Source organism: Panthera onca, chromosome F2 (genome assembly GCF_046562875.1).
Source record: "Panthera onca isolate mPanOnc1 chromosome F2, mPanOnc1 haplotype 2, whole genome shotgun sequence".
NCBI classification, from domain to species: Eukaryota; Metazoa; Chordata; class Mammalia; order Carnivora; family Felidae; genus Panthera; species Panthera onca.
In genome coordinates this window covers 8,941,985-8,969,471 of record NC_138356.1, presented here as the reverse complement: position 1 = coordinate 8,969,471, position 27,487 = coordinate 8,941,985, and the positions used below count along the sequence as shown (strand labels likewise).

Here is a 27,487-nt window from a genome sequence, read left to right as displayed (position 1 = left end):
CAGGTCATGATCTCACAGTTTGTGGGTTTGAGCCCCGCGTCGGGCTCTGTGATGACAGTCCGGAGCCCGGAGCCTGCTTCGGATTTTGTGTCTCCCTCTCTCTCTGCCCCTCTGTCTCTGTCTCAAAAATACATAAACATTAAAAAAAAAATTTTTAATAAAAAAAGGGAAAAAGAAATTCAAGATGCTCACGCTCTGTCTCTGTCTCAAAAATAAACATTAAAAAATTTTTTTAATAAAAAAAAGGGAAAAAGAAATTCAAGAAGAGAAAGGCAAGATAAAAAGAGGAGAAAATTTATGTGTGCCATGAGACATCGGCTGTGTTTGAGTCGCCTTCCAACATGTTTAAGCAACCGAGGCATAACAAACCAGGTGAAATCTGCATAAACTCATTACCATAAATTCATGATCGCTCAGTGATGGGTTCTTTTGAAAGCTCTTCAGAGGTGATAATGACCTTGGAATAAATAGGGGAACAAAAATAAACATATAGCACTGCTTCTCTTTGTGTTTTTCCAGGAGGGGCAGATTGGGGAGGCTTTGGCTCTGAGCCGGACCCACCAGAGAAATGTCATTCACAGCGATATCCAATCGTGTCTCTCCAGAGCCGGACCTTTCTGAAACTTCTCAGTTTCCTTGAAATGTGGTTACTTCCCCAAGAAGGTGGCAGTACAAATGCCACACCCCCCTCCCCGCCTCTTTCAACGCTTGGATTAATTATTCTTCCTGTTTTTTTTTTGTTTTTTTTTTGGGGGGGTGCCTTATTCCTGGGTGGTGTTCCTCTGCTCTTTCACATGAGTCGCGTGTACCTGTTTCCTGCTTCTGGTCCAGCTTGCACTGCTCCCGTCTTGTCATGGGACAAACCAAATCTACCTTTAAGCTAGGTCTGTGCTGTTCTGAAAATGCTATAATCTCCTTCCACCAAAATCAAGACAGCATTCCCCAAATAATACATTTTGGTAAAACTACTATATTCTGAACGTGTCATCAGGTGACTAGATTTCTTCCACTATTTTGCAAAGAAATCCCCAAGGACCATGTGTTCTTAAAATGAGTCCTTTTTAAACAGAAAATATGTACTTTTGTTTTTGAGAGAGAGAGAGCACGCAGGTGGGGGAGAGGGGCAGAGGGAGAGAGAGAAAGATCTTAAACAGGCTCCACACTCACTGCACACCCCAATGTGGGGCTCAATCCCATGATCCTGGGATCATGACTTGAGCTGAAATCAAGACTCAGAGGCTCAACCGACTGAGCTACCCAGGCTTCCTGGAAGTATGTACATGTTAATCATTATTTTGGTTTTTGATGTTATAAAATAATGCATGGCATTTATACAAAGTCTAATAATACGGGGGCGCCTGGGTGGCTCAGTCGGTTAAGCTGCCGACTTCGGCTCAGGTCATGATCTCGCGGTCCGTGAGTTCAAGTCCCGCGTCAGGCTCTGTGCCGACAGCTCAGAACCTGGAGCCTGTTTCAGATTCTGTGTCTCCCTCTCTCTGACCCTCCCCCATTCATGCTCTGTCTCTCTCCGTCTCAAAAATAAATAAACATTAAAAAAAAATTAAAAAAAAAAGTCTAATAATACGGAAACATCTATCATAACATGAGAAGCCTCCCTACATGCCTCTCACTCAATTCTGTTCCCCTCTTTGGTAACCACTGGGAATGGTTCTGTCTGTACTTACACACACACACACACACACACACACACACACATACACACACACACACAGAGTCACACGCTCACAATGTACTTCAGTTGTATACAATGTACACCATGTAACTTCAATGGAGTAATTCTGTACTTTTCGTTCACTTAACACACCCTGGAGATCTTTTCCTCATGGTAAAGATAGTTCTAACTTCATTGCCTCTGTCCACTTCCTAGAATTCTGTTAGGCGACTATACCATGAATAAGGGAATAGATGGGCATTGAAGTAGTTTCTAATTTTTTGCCATTGCAAATCAGCTTCGGTGATTCTTAGACTTGAAAGAGAAGCATCACAAGGCACGACACTCACGGCCCAGTTGCCTTCCACGAAGGGTGTGCCAGCCCATGAGAATGTCTGTGTTCTCACGTGCTCACCATTCCTGGAGCTTTAGCTAACTTTTTAATATCACAGGATCGATGAATGAATAAAAACACTATTCCTATTCAATTTGCATTTTCCTGAATATCAGGAAAATTTAGCACGTTTTCAGAGGTCTTCAGTCATTTGTATTTATTTGCCTATGAATTGCCTACGCATTTCTTTTTAAGTTTGTTAACTTAACGCTAGTTAGTTGACACACAGTGTTATATTAGTTTCAGGTGTACGATGTAGTGATTCAACAATTCCATACATCACCCACTGCTCATCACGACCAATGCCCTCCTTCATTCCAATCCGTACTTAACCCATGCCCCCACCCGCCTCCCCTCTGGTAGCCCTCAGTTTGTTCTATAGTTAAGAGTCTGTCTCGTGGTTTGTCTCTCCCTCTCTCTTGAACCCCTTTGCTCATTTGTTTTGTTTCTTAAATTCCACTTTTGAGTGAAATCATACGGTGTTTGTCTTTCTCTGACAGCCTTATTTCACTTAGCACCATACTCTGTAGATCCAACCGTGTCACTGCAAATGGCGAGATTTCATTCTTTTTTCTGGCTGAATAATATTCCATCGTATATACTGCCTCTGCATTCCTCCACCCATTTTTCCGACTGCCTTAACTCCAATTGGCTTCAAGAAATGCTATCAAGTATGGCTAAGTATCAATTCTTTATGTGAAAATATTTTCTCCTACTCTATTGTGTGTCATTTTACTTTGCTCATGATATTTCTTTGCTGTGCAGAAGTTTACATTTTTTATGGAGTCAAAGGAACGATTGATGGGATTTCCTTGCCTAGCCCCAAATTACAAATCGATTGTCCTATATTGGATTCCAAGACTGTCGTCTTTTTGTTCTTACGTCAAGACTCTAATTCCATCTGGATGCCCCATGTTCTATTTCCATTGTCTGGGTTCGTTTACTGAATGCGAGTTATTCAGGAATTCCATTGAGAAGAAGGGCCCCTTTCTGCAATGCCTTCCCCAGGTGTGTTTTAGGTTAAGGTGTCTTTTGCTGTGGTTTCTGGAAATGGAACCCATCTGCTTACTAAGTTCTAGTTAGTCCTCACTGGTAGTCCCTTTCTTTCTTTAAGCACTATTATGTTTTTATTCACATTTTTATATCTTCCTTTTCATTTCAATGGAATCTTGGAAGAAAATAGGATGTAAGTGCATCTCTCAGTCTGCCATCTTGAATGGAAATGTCTGTGCATGTAGGCTCTAAACAACATTTTCATTGGGAACTACAAATGTGTACATAATGGAAAATTCGGTAAATACAAAAAGACACAAAGGAAAAAAATTCACTATTTAAAAATGATACCTTGCTTTGAAAGCTAACATTGTGTATTTTCCTATGCCCTTAAAAAAACATGATTTTATTTTTTCAAAAATGGCTGTGAGTACTCCCATTTGCGCATATTTGCCAGAAACTAATGGTCAATTTGCTTTTTTAATGACATACTTATTTCCAGAAGAGTAATACAGTACAGTCAAAAGTTTCCTTTCCAACCCATGACTCCCTTCCTGGAGTTAACAAATGATACCTGATTATTTTGTAAAGATAAAGTCCCATTGGTAGAATTGGGTGAGAAGCTATTTACCTTTCCAGCTCTTGAGACATACTGGTTCTCCAGAAATGTATAAATCACATCACCCCTTTATGAAGGCTTGCTCTTTTTTCTAATATTTGTTATTTTGGGGGGTTTGGGGTTTTTTTTAAGTTTATTTATTTATTTTGAGAGAGAGAAAGAGAGGCAAAGAAGGGAAGGGGCAGAGAGAGGGAGAGACAGAATCCCAAGCAGGCTCCATGCCGTCAGCAAGGAGCCCAATGCAGGGCTCGAACCCACGAACTGTGAGATCATGACCTGAGCTGAAATCGAGCGTCAGACGTTTGACCAACCGAGCCCCCAGGTGCCCCTAATATTTGTTATTTTGGAAGGCAAGAAACATTCTAATATTCATTTTGCTAAGGATGAAGTTAGAGCATGTTTTCATATATTCATTAGCCTAGTCTACATCTTTCAGCGTTAAATGGGCTTTTCCTAGCCTTTGCCGCAAAGAACCTTTTAAAAATACTTTCTCACCTCTCAGGCTTATCGTCAACGCACTGAGTTTCCCCCACATCAAGTAAAATTGGATTGGGGTCTTCTCCAAACATGAAGGTCTCCACTTCCTTTAATGAAGATACCATCAGTGAGACTGCCCAGTGCTTTCCATTCATATTTGTTTTAATGAGATTTCTAATAATGCTCGCGATTTCTTTCCCGAGGTCTACTCTGAACTTCTCACCAGAAAGTAAAGTAACAGCCCAGAATTTTGTCCAGAGAAAACACAGAGAGTACGTAGGCTGGTGTTTTCCACTGGCTGCCCATCTGATTTCTTACAGGCAGGAGGTGTGCTCTGAAGGCCGTGACCCATTCGTCTGGGCCAGAGTCCACTGCCACTCCCTGGTATCACTCACCTCCACATGTTGGCCCATTCTGTCTCCGAAGCCTGGAACCTCTCCTCATCCAGGCTGGCCCCTATCGTCCACACACCAGGCACAAGGCGTATATGTCTATCATTAGAATAAAAAAAACATCAGAGACCAGCCTTGAAAATTCCCTGAGCAGACAATACCAGTGTCGTTATGAAAGCAAAACTGAATTTCAGCTTATTTTGTAAGACTCCCTTGACCTTGGTTCTTTCTTGCCTATACCTCTGACAAAACTAGAACTGTTTCCCAAGGTTGGTATGTGGTAACCACTGACCCAGTTTCTTATCATTTAAGAAGATTCTGACATTACAACCAATCGCAGCGAAGAATAAAGTCACTGCGTTCTCACTATACAAGCTGCTTTAGTATGACACTCATTCCACGTCTTGGTCTGTGTGTGTTTCCAGCGTGCAAACTTTCTGGTGTGTGCGCAATAAGCTTTGACTAATTGCTGCTTTGGTGATTCGCTGGTTTTATGCCTGTTATTTCTGAACTTTCGACACTATCATCCATACATGTGCGGTTCAGGAATGAGTCTCCCCATCGCTCCGAAAAGTTCTGCCGTTCTCCGGAGCCATACAGAGTCTTGCACGGCACATACCTTCATGCGATCATTACAGAGCTAAAACCAGGGCACCCCCGGCCTGCCCCGTTCACCTTCAGACAGCACAGCTAGGCAAATGCTTTCCCCAGCTCACCGCAGCCTACAGAACACAAGTAAGTAACCTCCTGCGTGCTGAAATGACATTCAAGGCTCTTCCCTGCACCTGCTTTTCCAGGCTCATACAACCTAGTGTTCCTTCGTAGGGAAAACTGTGCGGTTCTTTCCACACCCAACTGGCTAACCTGCTCTCCTTTTGAGCCTTCACCACTGACGTGTGTCCCACCCCACCCTGGGTGAATTCCAAATGCGGTCTTACCCTCACTCCCCGGTTTTCCTTCAACACCCCATAACTCACTGATATTTCAGCTTCTTAGGCCACCCAACAAACTCCACCCTACATAATAAAGCCTTTCAGCAGTGATGTGTGCGGTATTAGAGGGTTATCTAATGTTAACTGAACATCTTTTTTTCTCCACGGTTGCATCATTGCTCTATCTTCTAGATCTTTGTACACACAGGTGTTCAATAAACAATGGTTGGGCCAGAGTCCATTGTTGACTTTTTCTCAACCTCATCTCCTTACACTTGATCTTAGCCAAAAGGCCGAGAAGCCATCAACCTCATCTCCTTAGAACCAACTTCGCCCCCGCCTACTTCTTGGCCTCCTGCCAGCGCCGCACCCACTCCTGCCCAGCACCCCACTCCTTCCAAGCGTCTCTCCCACACCCACCTTCCTTACAGCCACAGGTCCAGAGAAGCTGTCGACCTTGACTGCAGGAGTCAGATTCTGCTGGAGAACTCCGCATCTGTGCCCCGTTCTGCGAGGCGCAGAGACCTGACCTGGCTCCCTTCGGGCAAACCGCGTCGCCCCCCCACCCCGCCCCCCCTCCAAGGACTCTGCACCTTGCCTCCTTTTTGTTCTCTAACACAACGGTTCCCACCCTCGGGACTGCTCTTTGGAAACACTTGGGGAACTTTTTCCGTGCTGATACCTGGGCCCTTTCCAACCCAGAAATTCTGACTTCATAATCCAGGAGGCAGCCTGGATATCGGAATTTTTCGACACCCTGGGATGATTCTTCTCTTCGAAATCCGCCGCGCGTCCGGCCACGGCGACCAAATAAATGTCCGGCCTGTACATCTGGCCGCCAGGGGGAAGAGGCAGGAAAGAAGGAGCGCGGGCCTACGTGGCCTGCGGGAGCCCCCGGCGGCTCCACCCACTGCGCGGGCGCGGCTGACCTACCCTTGGCCTCGGGCCAGCTGCGGGAATAAACCCCTGAGCCTCGCCCGCCGCGAGCCAGTGAGGCGGTGCGCGTAGCAGGGACTGCTTCTCCGCGGACAGCGAGGGCAGCGTGTCCCGGGTGAGTTACCCGAGTCCTGATCCGGGGCCAGGGCCGGGCAAGACCTCCACGGGGACGGGGCTCCGCGCCGCGCCAGCGCCCGCACCCGCACCCGCACCCGCGGGCGGCAACGCTGTGACACCGTGGCGGGAGGGGGGGGGGGGGGCGGGTAGGGTGGTCGGGTGGGGGAAGGGCGCGGGCAGGTGAGCCGGAGGGAGCGCCCCTTTGTCCCCGAGATTCAGACTCGCGAGACCCAGAAGGAAGGGCTGCTAGCGTCCCCTCCCCGTCCCGGAGCAGAGGGCGGGATCCGTCCCTGGTATCCTCTTCCGTCCACGCTGCCTTGGTCCCCAGCTCTCTGCTGCTCAGTGCGTCTGCCTCTCCCTCCCCGCCGCACCCCCCCCCCCCCCCCCCCCATTCATCCCATACCTCTTACCGAGCACTTTGCTGCCTCCTGGGCTGGGAAGAGAAAGGCACCTGCTCACATTGCCCCCAAATAGTTAAGCCTACTGTGTTTTTTTGTTTTTTTTTTTTCTTTTTGAAAATAAGCTCTGGGGCGCCTGGGTGGCTCCGTCGGTTGGGCATCCGACTTCAGCTCAGGTCACGATCTCACGGGTTCGTGAGTTTGAGCCCCGTGTCAGGCTCTGTGCTGACAGCTCAGAGCCCGGAGCCTGCTTTGGATTCTGTGTCTCCCTGTCTCTCTCTGTCCCTCCCTTGCTCTCTCTCTCTCTCTCTCAAAAAGAAATAAACTTTTTAAGAAATTTAAAACAGTATATAAAATAAAATAAGCTGTCTATACCCAACGTGGGGCTTGAACCTACGACTCTGAGATCAAGGGTCGCCGGCTCTAACCGATCCAGGCTCCCCCAGTTAGTTCCGCTTTTGAACCAAGTGGTGAGAGGCCGTGGGATGGAGACACCAAAGAGGTGTCTATAACCTGATTACATTCAATATGCTCTGTAACTACATAAGGCACAGTCTTGACACTGAAACCGAACCCCGTGTTTACTTTTGTTGCTAAGGATACTTCCTATAACCGTCCTTTGTTGTTATGACCAGGGATTATAATTCACATGCCAGCAGGAAGTCAGTCGGAGCTCTAGCTCAGGCACAGGCATTTTGCTGCTGTTACGTGCCTGGCTTTGTTCTAACAAGGCCCCCATGTGATGAGCTTTAGGAGTAGAACCGGAGATGATGAGTAACCTGCCGGCAGGTGCTGAAATCCAGCCCAATCCCTCTTGCCCCATCCCCACCCCATGCACCCTGGAGGGAGCCATGTGCAGAGCAACGAGGACCTTTTTTTCTTTCCAATTGGCTCAGAAATTTCATAAGAGATCATCGTGGCCATATTACACACCCTATTACTTTACCTGTATTAAGTCTTTTGACTTCCACATATGCCCCCATTTTGGTGCCTGCTGTGGAATCCCCTTATTTAGAAGAGGAAACTGAGGCACAAGAGATAAAATCATTTTTACCAAGGTTGCCGAGAAGTCAGTGGCAGATCCAGAATTCCAACGCGCGCTGTCATGTTTTTTTAATGTTTATTTACTTTTGCGAGAGACAGACAGTGCGAGCAGCGGAGGGGCAGAGAGAGAGGAAGACATAGAATTTGAAACAGGCTCCAGACGCTGAGCTGTCAGTACAGAGCCCGACGTGGGGCTCGAACTCACAAACTGGTGAGATCATGACCTGAGCCGAAGTCGGACACTCACAACCGACTGAGCCCCCCCCCGGACGCCCCCCAGTGCACACTTTAATCTCTACACCTCACTACCTGTGCAGATCCCCAGCAGACACCCTAAACCCCAGATGCCCGGGGCAGACCTCAGGATGCCAGGCTCTTAAGAACCTAGTAAGCATCTGCCGAGACAGCAATAAGTGGTAAGACCTTGCCCCGGGTCTTAGGTCATGCCCATGTGGAGATGGTAGAGTGCTGGAGTCTAGAGCCTGTGGCATTAAGAACCTTCCCCCAGGTCAGGGGTGAGACTTCTAAGCACCCAGATGGTGCTGGAGTCCCGCGAGGAGAGACGTGGACCTCTGGCCTTTGGGCGTGGGTTTACACAGTGGTTCTCCCGGAGGGGGCATTGATAAGCTGGTGTGGGTTTCCCCCGGAAGAAGTGTTAGTGGCGACCAGGCTGCAGCCGGGGGAGGGTGCCCGGGGTGCCCTATTACTGGGGGAAGTCTGACCCTCATTGTTGTAGCTCTCAAGCCACACGCCCCGCGAGTGAGCTTAAAATAAGAGCGTGCCAACCGCCGTCTGCCCTTCAAAGCACCTTCCTTCCAAACCGCGCAGGGCCTGAGACGCCCAGTCAGTCATCCAAAGGCGACTGTGTGAAAATAAATGTGAGCAAAGACGGCGGAGACTTTGAGGGCCATTTCATCCAAAGCCTGGTGAAACCAGCACCCCGCCACATCCATGCCCCCTACCGCCAGCGCTCTAATTCTTTGGGCCGTGTTGGACACACAGGCCAAACCTTCCTCGAGCCTCAGGCTCCTTCTCCCCTCTGTCGGTCAAGCTGCTTCCAGCTCTCTCTACCGCTGGCCATTCATCAGTTGACTACTTGCTCCAATGCCACCTTCCGGCAAATCCCTCCTGTTGCTTCTTCACCAGCACCCGGTCTAAATCAGATCTCCCGTCTACTCTCCATAGCACCCTGTCATTCTTTATTTATTTGGCTCAATGTCTGTTTCTTCAACTAACCCTTTGCTCGTGAGGGCAGGGATCATGGGAGGCTACCCACCCCCTCAGCTCCAGTGCCCAGCATCAGACCTGCCCGGCATCGGTGCTCGGCGGACGTAATAAATGAACTCAGCAGGCCCTGCGCTAAACGGCAGCCAAGGCCTTGGGTGAACCACATCCCCATTCGTTGTGATCTCCAGCTCCATCCGTAGAATGAGACAAGAAACAGCAATTGAGCCCCCAACAATTTCCTAAGGGTCCCACCATGCCCCAAGCCCTGCTGTCGATGAACCTCTCCACCCATCGTCATGAGCCGTGACTAGTCTGTCCTCCGCCAAACTGCAAAACAAGTGACCTCCTGCTGTTTTTTAATGAAGGACACCTCCTCACCTCTTCTGTGCCTCTCAATCGGGCACCCCGTTCAGAGAAGCTTCCCACCCCCAGCACAGTAGCCCCCCTGCTACACATGTCTTCTCACACCGTAGGAAATAAGACCTACCCTTCTTTCCCAGCAGGTCTTTCGTAAAGCATCTAGTAAACTCACTCTCACTAACGTGTGAGTAACTGATAACAGGATGTAAGCTATGGCCCTGTACGAGTGACAGGGCAGGCCTTCTATTCATTCAACAAACCTATCGGGTGACTTCTGGGGGAGCAGCACTCTGAACCCGAGTCACATGATGACGTTCCCAAAGCACATATCGTGGGCCAGCATTGCACTCAAGCACGATGCAACCAACAGGGCTTTTGTGATTACTGTTAAGAAAGGTTAACTAGGAGAAATAATTTTCTTCTTCTTCGGGTCAAATGTTGACACGGTTACAGTGCCTGGGGAGTGAACATTTCTGTCCTGTACAGCACTCAGATGTGTGCCCTGCTTGGTGCTGCGAATGAAAGTTGGCCAAGACGCAGTCCCTGTGGGCCCCCTGCCCTTTCTAAGTTCAGAATCTGCTACCAAGAGAGAAGCTTCAATTACACAGCCAGTTTCTTCCACTATCTCAGAAAGCTTGCGCTCCACGTAGATGGCACACTCAGAGGGAATGGTCCCCGAGGTCTTTACGTGGGTCTCTCTTTCTCTGTAGGTCTCAGCCACAGCATGGCTTCCAACCTGAAGTTCACCAAGGAATTGATCACCTTCTTAGGAAAAGCAGTGATTGCTCTTCTGGAGACCCTGATTTTCACCTTCATCCCCAGACCACGGAAGAACGTTGCCGGTGAAATCGTGCTCATCACCGGTGCTGGGAGAGGACTGGGAAGGCTCTTGGCCCTCAGATTTGCCCACCTCGGATCGGTGCTGGTCCTCTGGGATGTCAACAAGGAGGGGAACGAGGAAACATGCAGGATGGCTCGGGAAGCCGGAGCCACAAGAGTCTATGCCTACACTTGCGACTGCAGCCAAAAGGAAGAAATATACAGAGTGGCCGAGCAGGTAGGTGTTGCGTCTCGCCATCTCCCGTGGGCGGTGAGCTCTCTCTACAGATTCGCTCACGTGCCTCCTTCTCTTTGTCTCAACCCCTTGCTCAGTGCGGATTTGCCTGTCTCCAGCATCCCTTTAATTTAAAAAGTATCGGGGAGTGGGAACGAGGATTTTTGAGAGGTCACTGTATACAATATACCATGCTAAGCAGCCCATCTATATTGTATCATAATCTTATAAAGTGAGGTCCGATATTATCTTCATTTGACAGATAAGGAAACCGAGGCTGAGGGAGGTAAGCAGCTCACCCAAGAAACAGCTAACAAGTGGCAAAGACCGAGCTTGGCCTTGAGTCTGTTGACTCCAGCCAGAATACACCAACTACACACCAGGCAATACGGGCTGTGCTTTCCCCTGTTACAGTAGGAGAGGCAGGGGGCAGCCCCTTTCTTGGAGGGAAAAGGGGGCACAGAGATCTTGAACAATCTGCTCAGGGTCCCGGAGCTAGCACGTGACTAAGCCAGGACTCGACCCCGTTTCCTGTCTGAGTTTAAACCCAGCTATTTCCACCACACCACGGTGCCTTTCACGTGAATGTATATTTCGCCTAAATAGTCATGAGAAAAACAGAATATTGTATTCATCCCAAAGACCCTTGACCACAGTTGCTCCTCAGGCGGTGATACCGCTGCCCGTGCAAAGAAGGCTGGCAGGACGTCACCACTCCAGCAGGCAACGGTAAGGGTTTCCTTAGTGCGTGGAGGCACATAGTCGCACGATGGCTGCCTCCTCTCCCTCATGAGGATTTCTGTCCCCTCGCGTCGGCATGAGTACTCCACACATCACTGTCCTGGGCCGCCCTTGTGGCAACACCCAGAATTCCCCAGTTTAGTGAGAAGGAAGGAACCCGCCACGTTGGAATGTTCTGGCACAATCTCTAGGCCCTGAGTCGAATCCCCTTTGCTGCTTCCCACCTCACTGTCTCCTGGTAAGGTTGGCAGGTCACCGGCTGGTGGGTGTGCTTTGAAGTTTTGTTTCAGTTTTCCGCATCGGTAACTGCAGCCTCCGTCGCAGGCAGCCCGGTACAATGCGGGGACCCAAACCTGACAAGCGCGCGCCTCCCTCGAAGCACAAGTATGTCTCTGCTATTGCTGAGCTCACAGCTTCACCCCTGGGCACTTAAAGCACCGATCCCCTGGCATGTTCACTCGTGCCGACTGCAAACAACTCCTCTCAGCACTCCTCACGTTTACTTATTTTTGAGAGAGCGAGAGAGACAGGATCCGAAGCGGGCGCCAGGCCCCGCGCTGTCGGCACAGAGCCCTACACGGGGTACGAACCCACGATCCCACAAACTGTGAGATCGTGACCTGAGCCAAAGTTCAGTGCTTAACTGACAGGCGGGCACAGCTTGTGTGGGAATGTCACTAGACCTGTCAGCCGGGGTCTGTGGCCACATTCTTACAGTGAGGAGCGTAGTGATTGCAGAAGAAGGAAACTAGTTAAAAACTAGAGTCGGTGGCCTTTACCTTAGATGCTACCCTCTGTCTCTTGTACACGATACTGACAAGCTTACTCTCATCCCATGGGTGAGCATTTTATTAGGCTGTCATTGGTCAGTAATAAATATGTAAGTCACATACAGTTAAACCTGGTCCCTTTGGCTCTAATGTGGCAGGGGCTGAATACTCATGATGTCTTTCCAAGTTTAATTTAAAGGGAGAAAGCAGACTTTGGAACAAGAGAGTCCTTTAAAAGAAAAAAAAAAAATAGATGAAGATCAACCTATATGCTAAATAGATAAATCAATAGGAAGGAAGGTTATTCACATGAAAAATCTTATCACGGATGCTTAGCCCCGTACATTTAAAGTATGATTCATAGAGATATAATTTTCATATACTGCAAAGATACAAGCCTAAATGCCATTTAAAAAAAAAAATTTAATGTAATTAATTAATTAATTAATTAATTTTTATTTAATTTATTTATTTTTGAGAGACAGAGAGAGACAGAGCATAAGTCACTGGTGGGGGAGGGGGGTGCAGAGAGAGAGGGAGACACAGAATCCGAGGCAGGCTCCAGGCTCTGAGCTGTCAGCACAGAGCCCAATGCGGGGCTCGAACTCATGGGCCATGAGATCATGACCTGAGCCGAAGTCGGAGGCTCAACAGACGCAGCCACCCAGGCGCCCCTGGAGGCCATTTTGAAATTAAAGTCGGATGTTTATTCGGTCAAGTGTTTGAGAGCACGCTTGATCTATGTGAGAGGCCACAGTGGACATACATGCCCCTGTTTATTTCCCTTGGATGTCACTTCTAGCCTTGCCAGCCCTGACTCTGAGCTAACGCATCAGCCTCTAATGCTAGTACTGTCTTCCGGTCCACAGCCGGGACCAGCTTTTCTTTTTTTCTTTCTTTTTTTTTTTTTTTCAGTTGAGTGTAGCTGACACACAATGGCACACTGGCTTCAGGTGTCCAACATGGTGACGTGGTAACACTGTTATGTGTCACGGCCCACTCACCACAGGTGTGGTGTCACCGTGCAACACTACCACAGTACCATTGGCGACATTCCTCGCGCTGTGCCTTCCGTTCCTGTGGTTTACTCATTATTCCGTGACCGGAAGGCCGTACCTGACTCTGCCTCAGGTAGGGCTGGTTGTGGCTAGCCTTGACAGCCGTTCAGCTTGAACTTGGCGACGTATTTTAGCTACTCTCCAAATAAAACTCTAATTTAGATTGTTTTGGATGCTTTTATCTGAAAACTCTACCATGAAGCGTGAGCTTTTCTTAGTCTGTATTTCGTCCTAAGGTTTTTCCCTAGGCCACCCATCTAGTTGGGTAACAAATAAATACCCAACACATCAGCCTCGTTGCTAGGACCCACAACCTCAGATGACAGACAGCCTCAGGTGGTGTCAGTAATATGCCCCCCTCTGTGCCGACTGCACCCATATACACAGGTGCACACATGCGCACACACACACACACACACACACACACAGAGCTAGAGATGTGAGAGTACTGCGTGAGCTTCCTGTTGAGCATGGGGCACCTGCAGCCGGTGGCTGTCGCTGACCTGGGGACAGAGGCCCTGCTGTGTGATACAGATCACAGTGATGAAATTCAGAACACAGAAGGGAGCAGAGGGGCACCACCCTCTCGCGTGGCCAATCCTGGAAAATCCCGTGCTCACTTCTGCCAGTAGAGCCAAGATGACAAGCTAAAGATTCACCGTAAGCGGAAGGCCCCAGAGTCACGTCCAGACATTTTATTTCTGAAATAAAAGTTACTGAGTGCCTACTCGGGCCGGCAAATGGAGCCCACTCAGATCCTCTCTTGACACATCTTAGCACCCAGAAGCCTGTGTCAGGGAGAAGAAAACCAGCCCACTAGCCCAAGCAGGACAGACAGGTTCTGCGCTGTGCCTCGAGTGTAAAACGTGTTTAGGAATTTTGTGCTTCCTCCACACCCTCCTGCTCCGCCCCCCTCTCAGTGTGGGCTGGGTCTTAATTTATATGTCACGCCTGTAATGCCTTATGTCCTGTCACAGTGATTGAACTCACCTGCTACATACACAGAGCCTGCAACAAAGCGACTGATCGCTTAAGTATGAGGATAGCTCTAACCGCTCTGTTAAGGCCGACGGCCCTGCAGTGTTGGAACCGTCCTAAGAAGGGGGGCGTGGAGGGGGGAAGAAATGAGAAGAAAACCATCAGACTTGGATCTCTGATGCTCTGCAAACTCAGCAAGGGAAATGAAACGTGCTTTGTTTGCAAAAGACGTAAACCCCATCTGTGTTAACAAGGATAAGAAGCGTCTAAAAACTATGGGAAAATTAAACTTCGATCATGTAAGGAATTACTCTATGGGTGGTGTGGCTCTTGTTACTCAATTCAGGTTAAAAAAGAAGTCGGCGATGTCTCCATCCTGATCAACAATGCCGGAGTTGTGACAGGCGGCGATTTCCTCAGCTGCCCAGATGACCTGATAGAAAAGTCTTTAGATGTGAATTTCAAAGCGCATTTATGGGTAATTATTTTTTCGTCTCATAACAAATATACAGTTACTCGGCATTTAGACGTACTTCCTCTTATTCCCTTACAATTGTATTCACGTGTAAATAAAGCACAGTCTTCTCGGTGTTAGACTCCTGATCCAACTTAGCCTGCACTTGCCTGAGACCCTGCTCAGGAATCTTGCAAAGACACAACTTTGCCCATGTCTTTACTATCATTTATCGATCGCCAGCCTATCCTAGGCACCTCCTGCGTAATCCTTGATACAGCTCAATGAAATAAGGGATCAGAGGAGTTAAAAGATTTGCTCGAATCTACGCAGAAATGACACCACATACATGACCAGGCTGACCTTATCATTTGCCTAAGTTGGAACTCTTTTGAAAGTGGAGGAGGTAAAAAATCTAGAAATAACAAAAAATAAAATAAAGTGGAAGAGGGCATTATTAATAAACAGGCGTTAATCAGGTCTATTCTGGGCAAACCAAGAATGGCTCAGTATCCAATCCAACACCTGGCTCAGTATCCAATCAAGCAAAGGAAAGTTTCTTCCTGTAGCCTCGGTGACATTAAAGGGCACAGCACAGGTACCATGGACGTTAAGGGGCACAGCTCCTGATCTTCAGAGGTGATGGTCTTCCTTGCAGAAGTTGTGTTTTCCTGGTCTTTGCTGAAGCCCGTCTTGCCATGCCTCCGCACCCACTCACATGCCCCGGCTTGCCTCTCCCTGTTCCTGTTGCCCTGGGCGGCGTCTCTGCTGGGAGGGAGTATTTGCTGGAGACTCCTGAGCTCCCCTCTCCTCACGCTTTCCCACCTGACCCCCCACCCAACTCCCATGTGGTGGCCTTCAAATGTTATTTTTCTGTCCCCTAGTTTCACCAAAAAGCATCCTTGCGTGGTGGTATTTTTGGCATTCTGCATCGTTTCCAGGAGAAAGATGGAAACATCCAGAACTAAGCGGCCGCCACATTCCTTCAGGAGCTACTGCAAGTGATTTATGTTACCCTGTCCCAAATGTCCCTCTCCTTCTTTAGAATGAAATGAGATTATTCAGCCAGAATGAAGATAAAGCCATAATCTCATGTTGGGTTCTTTTTCCTCCTCTCTGTTGTCCTTGGTCTTTTCCTTCTCTCTCCCTCTTCCTTTAGTTGTCCCCACAATGCTGGCGTGTCCCTGCCCCACATTAGCCTTACTCTTGACACTCTGTCTGGGCAAGTCTGCATACATTCTTTGAGCCTCTGCACGGAGCAGGCACTTACTTGCTACAGGGTCAGAGAGCTCATGGTGACCATGCTCCCAAGGGATGCGTCCCCAGGAAGAAGTGACTCACCTCAGACTGTCGGAACTCAGGGGGCTTTTTATTATGCTGCACTGTTGGCTCATTTTGTTTTTCCACCTCTCCCTACATGTTAGTTTCTTTCTGACACTCATTGCGATGCACGCAAACGTTCTTTGACTTTTATAAGAAATCCCTTTTCTCATATTTATCCGTATTACTCACATTTGAAAGTAAATATGAAACATAAATTCATGTAAGTATGCAGTTATTCCTGTTTAATGAATTACTTTTTTGTTGTAGAATATATCTTCTATCAAAGCTCATTTCTCTCTCCTTTACCTTCTTTCTTTCCAGGTCCCAAATCAAAAGTGAAGGTGTTCTGTAGTACTGAGACACAGCATAGGTCCTCTTTTTCTAGCATATTCTCTTTAATGACATGAGATACAAATAAGAAACCATTATTCAAAGAAGTAGAGATGAATTTCAAGACGAAGTGATGTTTTTATTTAGTTTTTTAAGTTTATTTATTTTGAGAGAGAGAGCACACACTCACGCACACACACACGTGTGTGAGCAGGGGAGGGGCAGAGAGAGGGAGAGAGAGAATCCCAAGCAGGCTGTATGCTGTCAGTGCAGAGCCCGACTCGAGGCTCGATCCCGTGAACCATGAGATCACGACCTGAGCCAATATCACTTAACCAACTAAACCACCCAGGCACCCCGAAAGTGGAATTTTTAAACCAAAGCCAACAGCGGTGTGTCTGATGAACAATATTCAGAAAAATTTGAAATTCAAACATGACCGAAGTTGGGGGAGAAAGGCAATATTAATCTGAATAATCATGTCTCCGAGTACTCTTACTGGTTTATGGATTGTCCCCACCATAGTTCAGGCTGTCCTGTACAGCTTCAATTACTGTCTGAATAGTGTGTTTTTGAAAGTCAAATGTGAGCAAAATGTAAGTCTGAATAAATTATTTTTAATAATATTAGAACTGCCATCAGAAAAATATTGATTTAAAGGTTAAACAAGTTAAGAAGCTTACTTTCCAGATGTTTAAATTTTTATATCCCCGTGCCTTCAGGTATTTTTATGAACTTAAAAGACTTTCCTCATCATACAGAAACGTCTGAAAAAAAGTATAAAAGGTTAACAGTCTTCTTTGCCTTTCTTAGACGTATAAATGCTTTCTACCTGCTATGATAGCTAATGATCATGGCCATTTGGTTTGCATTTCAAGTTCAGCTGGATTAACTGGAGTAAATAAACTGGCAGGTAAGAGAAATGTAATATTTTGCACTCACAAACTCTTTTATAGCTTGTCTTACTCAGCTCTGAATAATCAACATTGACCTCAGGTACTAATGATAAAGGGGAATAAATCAAGGTAAGTGGTGGAGAACATTGTGCCTCAAAACTGCCCATCAGATATGCTTACACAAACTTGAACTCTGCACTTTGGGATCGTTGGGTCCACGCAATCCCCTGGAATGAAAAAAAAAGAGAAAGAGGAGCGCCTGGGTGGCTCCGTCACTTAAGCGTCCGACTCTTGATTTCAACTCAGGTCATGATCTCACAGTTCACGAGATCGAGCCCTGCCTCAGGCTGTGTGCTCTGTGGAACCTGCTTGAGATTCTCTCTCTCCCTCTCTCTCTGCCCCTCCCCTGCTTGTGCCCCCCCCCCCTCTCAAAATAAATAAACATTTAAAAGAGAGAAAGAAAGAGAGAGAGACACCTGACTGCTAATTTTTTTATACAAGTGGTTAGCATAGTCCCCCCCCCCCCCCCCCCCCACCAAATCCCCTGGTACTGTTATCAGGATGGTGAGGAGAAGCACTGGGCCTTCGGAAGTTTCCATCGAGTGGTCCCCTTCGGCTGTGGGTCTGGAGAAAGTTTCTCCAGCCCAAGAAACCGAAAATCAACCTCTCTGCTTTTCCGCTGGTTGAAGACTCGCGGCTCAAGACGGTGCACAGCGGTCTTAACACAGTTCGAATCGGTTCCGCGAACCGGGTTTTCAGAACCACTGGCCACCCCAGATGCTACCCGTCTACACACACCTCCCTGAACGCAGGACCTCCTTTCCTCCAGCCTCCTTGGAATCCACCGCATTTTGTTATTACCTCACGGGTCTTTGGACTCACACGGGGCTGTTTGCAGCTTCTCTGAGTCCTTTCCCTGGCACATCTGTCTAAAGATGCAAGACCGTCCAGCACCCTGTTCACCTTAGGAACGTGTGAGCTTTTTGTAATCCCCACGGTGTTCTCTTGGCTCCCTGGCAGCAGAATCCCCAGGCGTGCCATTTAGGATCCAGGCTGCCCGAGTCCCGGGCCATATGGGCTCATCTGAATCTCAGAGATCAAGGGGCTCAGTGAACCGCATTTACACCAAATGACTCAGAGGACCCTGGAAGCTGCTTGGGACTCCCCCTCTCCCCTCCCCTCCCCCCACCGGCTGACCCGTGGCCAATCTGGGGACCCGAGTCTTGCTGGTTGCGGTAGCTGCTTTCCCTCCAGAACAACGATGAACAACAGGTTTGCCCCTTCTGATTGTGTGAGGAAAAGGAAAGTCAAAGTCTACCGAAATGCCTTTTCTTCTCCAAACGTTTCCACGCCTCGAGTTCAAAATCTATGTTGTTTTAACGTTCCCTGGGTCTAGCTTGGCCATCTAGCACGATGAGTAATTCCATTCCTCTGGAGTGAGTGTAAACCAAAAGCCCACCAAGGACGTGAAGGCCACTTCCCATTCACCCTGCATCTGCAGGATGCGTAAGACGTTCTCCAGAAGAGTCGGAAGAAAGAGTCATAGTTAGGAAAAAACTTGATCTGAGGGTCGTGACCCACGTTGATCTCTTCAGCCTGGACTCTACCTCCTGTATTATTTTATTTATTACGTGTGTCTCCCCGCCCTGATTGTGTTGAAATTCTTTGGGACGGGGACTAGTTGCACATGCTGTGCCCTGCGTAACAGCTAGCGGAGGGTCTGACGACCCGTCGAGGTGAAAGTGAAAGTGAAGTCTAGCATTGTGACCCTCCGGAGGCACCCCCGAGCCCCGCTTCTCCGGGAGGGCCCTTGGTCCTTGTCAACCAGCCTGGAAGTGACAGCGTTCCTTCCCACTCGCCCCTCGCTTGCTGCAGTGGGCACAGACCAAGGCCATACAAACTAACTCTGAACTTGTCCCATCCTTTGTCGGTATTAGTGTTGGGAGGAAACCTCGATGTAATGCCGTTTGAAAACTCCAGTATAGACATCAGTGTCGTTTGCCTTTTTCAGATTACTGTGCAAGTAAATTTGCAGCCTATGGATTTGCTGAATCTGTATTTATAGAAACAGTAGTCCAGAAACTAAAGGGGGTCAAGACCACTATTGTGTGCCCATTTTTTATAAACACTGGAATGTTTGAAGGTTGTTCTACTGTGTAAGTACGTCCTTTGATTTTAAGAAAAACTACATTTTAGGGGGGGCGCCTGGGTGGCTCAGTCAGTTGAGTTTCCGACTTGGGCTCAGGTCATGATCTCACAGTTTGTGGGTTCGAGCCCCACATTGGGCTCTGTGCTCACAGCTCAGAGCCCGGGGCCTGCTTCGGATTCTGTGTCTCCCTCTTTCTCTGCCCCTCCCCCACTCATGCTCACTCTCTCTCTCTCTCTCTCTCTCTCTCTCTCAAAAATAAACACTGAAATTTTTAAAAAAAAAATAAATAAATAAAACTACATTTTTAAAAATGATGGACCACCTATTTTATTTTATTCTATTTGTTAATGTTCTTCAAAAAGGTATTCAGATTCAGCCTGATCTATAATTGGTTTCAGAATTTTTTTCTTTCTTCAGATGTCTTTGTGTTGAAGATATTGAGTTTACTGTGGATGCTTTCTCAAGGCTGGGTCCAGCTCCTACCACCCCTGGAACCGGACCTACCCCCCCCACACACACACACACCCCCCCATCACCATTCCTGGCCTCACTCTCTGTCTGCCACCAAACTCTGTCCTGCCCCCTTCCCTGTCTCCATGGAAAGACTGAGAATCACTGAAGGGACACAGATGCCCAAATCTGCATCTCATGGAGATGACGGGCAGCTATTTAATATGGCTTCACCTCGCTGCATATTGTGACCTGAGTGTATGAGTTAGAATCCTCTTGTGCCATTTCAAATTAAAGTTGTTATTATCGTGTTGATAATAAAGCAGTAAATCTAGAAATAGGTCAAATTGGCAGGGAAAGAAGCAAGCAATAATGTCTTATAATCTTTCTTATCCCTGATTTGTGAGATTTATTGTTATTAATTTATTAACTTGGGCTTTTTTGTTTTTGCTTTTTTTCACTCCCTAGCCGTCCTTTTCTGTTACCGATTCTGGAACCAGAATACGTGGTTGAAAAGATAGTCGATGCTATCCTGAAAGAGAAAGTGTACTTATATGTGCCAAGGTTTTTATACTTCGTAATGGTTCTTAAAAGGTAAGGATATCACCTTCCTATGACTTCTCTAATAAGCCAGTCAATAACTTATCCCCTACCAGGAGGGGCCACTGAAAAACTGTCTGTTAAAGGACTGATCTTTGATCCCTTCATTGTGTCTGTTTGCTGACATGATCTCAAATTCCCATAGTTGGCAGTGTTTCCCCGTGAGAGTCTAGAGAATGCAATTGGATTCTTCCCGCCCTCTTAGTATTGCATTATGGTCAAAAAGAAGTGTATTTCCTGAATGATCTGTGGACAGACTGAAGTGATTTTTTTTTTTTTAAGGAGAGATGATTTTTCTTGTGGGCATCATAGAATAATCGTGTTGGAACAGATAGTGTGTCCATGCTTCCTCGAGGACAGAGCCCCAAAGTTAAGGCCAGATAATAAGCCAAACATTTCAGGAATCTGTGGTATGGGTAAAGCTGGCAGTTGAAGGATAAATTTGGAGTATAAGATGGTTAAAAAAAAAAATGGGGGGGGGGCGGGAAACCTGAGAACATAACGACCTCTCGGAAGCACAAGAGAGCATCCTTGCTTGTTCTCCCTGCCCCCCATTGGGTTTCGGTGCTGAGACTCCCCATTGGGTTTCAGTGCTGAGACTCCCCATTGGGTTTCAGCGCCGAGACCTTCAGCGGCACTTTGTGGGCTTTGGACACTGACATGAGGGGGGAGACAAGTGAATGCAAATAAAGCGAGGAGAGGTAGAGAGACTCCGGGCAAGTGTCCTCCCACGTAGTAGACAAATCCTGGGTGGCCCTGAAGCATGCACACGAATGTGTGCCTATGCCAATGACTTCAGCTACAACAAGTCAGTGACACTGCACTTCAACTGAACTGGCAAAGGTGCTTTCATGGTAATAACCAAGGAAACTTCTCTTGTGTTCTCTTTAGTGTCTTGCCTGTCAAGATAGCGTTGCTTCTGTCTGACTTTATGGGCGTCTTTAACATAATGGATGGCTTCGTTTGCAAGAAAAAGAAACACTAAAGACCAGCTCCACAGCCAATACCATCCGATACCCAGTGGTGCATGATGCTTATTTCGATGGAGAACAGCATTTTTGTCCAACAGGATGTATCTGGAAACTACAAGTACCCTTCTTTTTCTGTTATCTAGACTCGTATTTTCAACTGATGCCTTTGCAAATAATGTTGCTATCTGCTTTTTGGCTAGGTTATTCTTTTTTTAATTAAAAAAAGATAGCCCGTTTTTGTCAAGTCTGCTTGCAACAGATGGGTAAGAAAAATAATCCTCTCTCTCACGAACTGCCCTTCACTTTGGTCACGGGGGGAGGTGGCTCAAGTGAAGCAGGGAACTGGAGTGAGAGGTGAGGAGCATGAATGAGTACAGTAAAACCTTGCACTGCAAGTAACTTGTTCCGCAAATGTTCCACAAGATGAGCAAACATTCCTAATAAGTTTTGACGTGATAAAGGAACGATGTCTTGCAATACGCGTAGTACGTGACAGCGAATGTCACGCGATCACGACTTAGCCAGTGGTTCTGGAAATTCGCTTTGAGGTACAAGTGCTTTCGATTACAAGCACGCTTCCGGAACAAATTATGCTCGCAAACCAAGGTTTTACTGTAGATTGCTAGAATGCCCTCTTTACGGAGGACACAGGGCTCTGGGTTCTCTATCACCCTGCTCTCAGCCTTGGCCTTTTTGAGCCTATGCCACCAGGTGTAGGACAGGCCAGCCTCCCGTGTCCTTCTTCCCAACACAGTCACACCAACGCTGACTGCTTAATGCCCTGCGTGCTCACAGACTAAGTGCCAGTGCTGCTGAGTGTACATCAGGAGCCACTGTGTCAGGAAGCCTTCCTGCACATTCCCTGAATGAACTTGGGAGACAGTGACTCTAGCCCAAAGTCTACACAGGAGCACATTTTTTTCCCTCGAAGAGCTCAAAGAATGGTTGCTTCTGACTCTGAAAATGACATTGCTACTGAGCTAGTTTAACTGCTGCCTGTTAGTCCAGAAAACATATCCATGTGGTTAATTTCAAATGTTTAATTTAGCACTTCAGGTTGGGGTTCGTGTTGTATTTTTCCACAGAACGGGCAATTCTACGCGTTGGTGTTCGTCGATGCTGCCTTTATCTCAAATCTGTTGTATTCTTGCAGCTTAATGGCCTGGCCAACTGCTCTCATGATTTGGATATTAACTATAAAAGCAAGGTTAAGAAAACTGTGTTCATTACCGTATCCCTGGAACTCCTTCGCAGCCTGGGAGGGGGCGCCTGCCTCGGGAGAAAAACAGCAGCCTTTGTCTCTTACCTTCCTTTGTACGGGGAGCAGGAAAGGATGAGAAGTGCTTTGGAAGACCCTGTGAGAGTCAAAATAAACAAGTCGTGAACGTCGTGGGGTAAGATGCTCTTAGAAAGGCAGTGGTCTCAGGCAGTGTGGAATCAGTGGAACCCACTGCGGACTGATTTATCTTGAGCCGCCTGCATGATTCTGACTCTGCCCCTGTATTTCCGTTTCATTCAGAAAGCCTTAAAGAAAGGGGGGAGGGGGGGAACCTTGTTTTAGAATAATAAAAGCAATAGCTAAGGTTTCATTGTGCCTGGCACGAAGCTATGCGCTTTGCACACATTGTTTCGCTAAACAAGCCTGTCACACCATTTCTCAAAGAATAATAAAGGTATTTGGGGTATGCCAAAGAATAAAAGGCATTTTATTTCACAAGAGGGACATCCTACTCAACTGCAGATGTGTATTGAGCGACTCAAAAGGCCCTCTTAGCCTAACCAGCTAATGTTCCAAATCCTTGCTTAACAAGGTTAATTAAGAGAGAGGCACAATATCGCTCCTATATTACGATTCCAAAAGCGTATATTCTAGGGGCCTGTCTATTTAGCTGAAGAATAAAGAAGAGACTCGAGGGATTTAGGAGAACAAAGGTCTGGGGTATAGCGGGCAGCCACCACATCGTAACAGCATTAACAGCAATTATTTCTAATTGGAGTGCATCTTGGCGGGACCTCTACAAAGGCCTGAAATTCAATTGTGGTTTTACAGTACCCATAAAATTGTCTAAACAAATTCAGATTTACTTGAAGAGCTCATATGAGAAGAGAGCGCATGTAAATGAGAGGGTTCCAGAGGGTAATGTGCACCAAGGTGACCTAATACAACGGGGAGCAAGTGTTCTCACTTGAACCGGGTTTCGTACCGGCCGTCGTTTGAAATGGAGTCCTAATGAAGCCATGATCAAGAGCCCAACACGGGCGCAACCCTTGAGAAAGGTTCAAGGATGAGAGCTGTACCCCAGGACCGGGCACTCTGCCCTCCAGGATGACGTCATCTAGCGTCCCGTAGTCCCCACGCTGCTCAAGAACCGAGAAGAACTCGGTATTCTGAGCTTGGCTGGATAAAAATAGGTGACCGTGTCCTTTTCCTTGTTCATTTGGTGATGCAGTAGGAGTCAGCTCAGGCTGCCGTGCAAAATACCACAGACTGGGTGGCTTCGACCACAGAAATTTATTCTCTCGTAGTGTTAGAGGCTGGGAAGTCCAAAATCGAGATGCCAGAGAACACTGTTTCTGGTGAGGACTCTCTTCCCGGCTTGCAGACGGCCTCTTCGCACTGTGTCTTCACACGGCCCTTCTTCCATGTGCGGGCACCGAGCGAGACCTGTAGCTGTTCCTCTTCCTATAAGGCTACTTATAGGTCACTACTCCCCTCACGAGGGCCCCCCTGCCTGATCGGATCTGTCCTTGATTGCCTCCCCAAATCTCCATCTCCAAGCACCCCCACACTGCGGGTTTGAATGAATTCGGAGAGATGTAAACAGTCCATGCCGATGCCAAGATAGAAAAGGAACTCCAGGCCATGAGCGATCTCTACGCTCCCACCGCGTCCTACCGCTGAGGGGGTCGCAGTTTGTCAAAGGAAAGCAGTTCGAATCTTGGAGGTGGAGTGAATTGGAGGTACCTGAAACACAAAGCAAAACTAAACCAATCCCAAGCTCTGAGAGTCAGCCCTCGAGAGAAACACGACCAAGAATTGGGGCCAGCCGACCACAGCCGAGGCGACGCAAGATGCCCCAGGCGGAATGGTTCTGTGAAGAGATCTTGGGGCGGCCTAGGCACCTTCATTTCCAGGATAGTGACCTGTCTGGGGTTGATCCAGACACCCCCAGCTCACTCTCCACCCCCCCCCCCCCCGCCCATCACTCACTCTTCCCCAAGGGTAACCGCTCCTACCTCACCAAGAAAGTTGAATCCGACAAGTACAAACTCCCTCAGCGACCCAAACCAATATCTTCAGGGGCATTTCTTTCTGCCTCCACTTCCCCTCTTGTCCTTAGCCTCCAAGGAGGCAGTGAACCCGCTTGGGCTGACCCTGTGGCCTGTGCCCTCCACCCAGAGCCTTCCAGGGCTTTCTTGGAGGCACCTTCTTGCACACCCTCAACCTCTCCACCAAGAGTTGCCCCCCGCATCCCGTAGGCACACTAAACACCATGCAAAACTTCAAAATAATAAAAATAGGGGTGCCTGGGTGGCTCAGTCGGTTAAGCGTCTGACTTCGGCTCAGGACATGAGCTCACGGTTCGTGAGTTCGAGCCCCGCGTCGGGCTCTGTGCTCACAACCTGGAGCCTCCTTCGGATTCTCTGTTTCCATCTCTCTCTGCCCCTCCCCTGCTTGCGCTCTCTCAAAAATAAATAAACATTTTAAAATTTTGTCTCTCTCAAAAATAAACATTTTAAAAAATTGTAAACAATAAAAATAAACTTTACAAAAATCTCCATCCCACTGGGGCAGCAACTCGCCCTGCTCTCCTTTAGCAGCATCATTTAAAATGGAGCCCAGAGGGATTTGTCCATCTCCTCTCCTCACGTTGGTTCCTAAGCCATCCAGCTTCCAAATCCAACAGGGATCCCTGGGGATTTCATTCCTCATCTTATTTTACTTCTCATGATGATATTATTAACCTCTCTGCCCTTGGCCTTGGTATCATCAGCCTACTGGCCTCTTCCACTGCCCACTCCTTAAATTATCAGTTTCTTCAAGTTTCTGCCCTTGGATGCCTCATGGTGTAGATGCCCTGGGGACTTCTAACCACGCCCATTACTCCTCCTCCCTCCCCCACACCCCCCCACCCCCCTGCAGGGCTCCGTCCACGCCATCCAGACTAGAAACCCCGGTGCAATGCTCTACTTCTGTTGGACTGCATCTCTCACTTCCCCCATCCTTTAGGAATCAAATCTCCTCTGCCTCTCCAACAACACCGGCAGGTGATTTTTCCCTCTGGGTCCCCGGTGCCACCACCTTAGTTCAGGCTCTTTCCACTTCCACCTGCATCAAGGTTTGCTCACTCCGTTAGGCTCCCATTCAGCTGGGGTAACCGAAAACCCAATGTCAGGAGGACTGAAAGAAGGTGGCGGTGTGTTTCTCTCCGATATTTAAGGTAGCTGTTCGGGTTAGTACGGTGCTCCGTGTATCAGGGACCCAAACCCCTGGGCGCATCTGCTCCGCACGGCTTGCAGCCCGAACGTCGTTCGTGGGCACAGTCTACAGTGACCGCTAAAACCTCCGCCATTATGCCCAAGTTCCAAGCTGCAGGAATCCAGAGAAAGCAGAGACCACCCGTACCTCTTTTAAAAAACAATCCACGGATGCAGCGCACCTCACAAACACCACATCGTATTACCCAGAATTAGTCACATGACTAGACCGACCTGCAAAGGATGCTGGCTGTGCTCTCTATTTTGCACGGCTGTGAGCCAGCCAAAGGTCAGGCGTTCCGTTATTTTTGAAAAAGACAAGAGCAGAAGTTGGGTGTCGACTTACAGTTTCTGCCATAGTCTACTTCCTCAAATATCTACGCGTACCCTTCTTATCAGACAGAACCCACAGGCCAGGCCCACCTCAAGGCCCTGCCCAGTCACTGCATGCCGCGCCAAGTCTAGAATTTCTGGTGCCGGGCAGCACTCTCAGTCAAATCCACAGATGCCCCTGCTTGGCCTGATGACCAAGAGAGTAAAGGACAAGCCATTTACCCTCATCACACCCAATACACAGTGATGCATGAGAAGCAGGATGACCACGACTAGGAAGAGAGGAAGAGAAAAGAAACAAAATGAAAGAAAAAAAAGGGGGGAGAATCTCCCCTTCAAGAACAGTGGGGGCCAGAGGAAACACAGTGCTGGTCCACAGCCGTGGGTTCCGGCTAAGCAGAATCCCCAGGACTCCCTTTCTCAGGTGGGGTTGCCTGGTTCTGCTCTCTGAAGTGTTTCCTTGCTCTTGCCTTTGCCCTGCGGGGCCCCGGAGGGCTCTTTGTTGTTTATTTTTCCAAGACCACATCGGAGGGAAGCTTTGAAGACTCTACCCTTCCTCGAGACTGCATAGATTAGACGGCCTCAGACTAGAGGTGTGAAGAATTACAAAGTGTTTCAAGCCCAGCCCCCGTTTGCTTTGACGATACTGTTCACTCAATCAATGACTCAGCGGGCTTCTGATGGCTTTATCTCATCCAACTCGTTGGGCATTTGAATCATTGCCAAAAATCTTGCTTGGGTAAAGCTTTTTTTTTTTTTTCTTTAATGTTTATTTATTTTTGACAGAGAGAGAGAGAGACAGACAGACAGAGCACAAGAGGGAGAGGGGCAGAGAGAGAGGGAGACACAGAATCCGAAGCAGGCTCCAAGCTCTGAGCGGTCAGCACAGAGCCTGACGCGGGGCTGGGACTCAAACTCGTGAACCACGAGATCATGACCTGAGCTGAAGTCGGACGCTCTGTTACTGGTATCCGTGCTCTTCCCATGCCTGCCTTTTCCTCTTTCTCCATTTAGGGGAGACTTTCCTGGGCCGTCTGAAGTAAAATTTTAGGAGATAGGCTGCGGCCATCCTTTGATATTTGCTGATGTGCTAGATCCCATGTCTGGCAGACATCCCTTAATGGAAAGGGCTGGAAAAGGATTTGGGACCACAGTCTTACTTCTGCTAAAGCCATGGCCTTGAACCCACACTTCCAAGGGCTTTCTACCACAGAGGGTGTTGGCTGTTCCAAACACCCAAGGCTCTGATTGCCGCCCTCTCAGTTCATCAAGCTTGCAGGTGGAGGGGACCCCCTTACACCTCTGCCTGCACACGGCGCTCTCCAGCTTGAGTTCAAATC

The 27,487-nt window shown here is 47.9% G+C and overlaps 1 protein-coding gene and 1 long non-coding RNA gene across 2 annotated transcripts; one reads left to right on the top strand and one right to left on the bottom strand.

The window, feature by feature from the left end:
* Nucleotides 1-204: 204 nt before the first annotated feature.
* Nucleotides 205-6,296, bottom strand: LOC132664088 (uncharacterized). Its single transcript, XR_009603430.3, has 3 exons — nt 5,900-6,296; nt 4,551-4,646; nt 205-457 (listed from the first exon to the last, which is right to left on the bottom strand). It is a non-coding gene; the product is annotated as an uncharacterized LOC132664088 (long non-coding RNA).
* Nucleotides 6,297-6,406: 110 nt separating this feature from the next.
* SDR16C5 (short chain dehydrogenase/reductase family 16C member 5) lies at nt 6,407-26,953 on the top strand. The gene is made up of 7 exons (XM_060610566.3): nt 6,407-6,530; nt 10,272-10,618; nt 14,509-14,640; nt 17,083-17,182; nt 19,177-19,321; nt 20,233-20,358; nt 21,256-26,953. Exons 2-7 carry the CDS (start codon nt 10,286-10,288, stop codon nt 21,347-21,349), a joined length of 930 nt encoding a protein of 309 aa, XP_060466549.1. The 5' UTR covers nt 6,407-6,530; nt 10,272-10,285; the 3' UTR covers nt 21,350-26,953.
* Nucleotides 26,954-27,487: the final 534 nt, after the last annotated feature.

What these genes read in the sequence shown, in the direction of transcription:
- SDR16C5 (XM_060610566.3), top strand. Translation starts at nt 10,286, where the DNA reads ATGGCTTCCAACCTGAAGTTCACCAAGGAATTGATCACCTTCTTAGGA. An exon ending in ATTTCAAAGCGCATTTATGG is followed by an intron (nt 14,641 to 17,082) that starts GTAATTATTTTT and finishes TGCCTTTCTTAG; the next exon opens with ACGTATAAATGCTTTCTACC. An exon ending in TGGAGTAAATAAACTGGCAG is followed by an intron (nt 17,183 to 19,176) that starts GTAAGAGAAATG and finishes TGCCTTTTTCAG; the next exon opens with ATTACTGTGCAAGTAAATTT.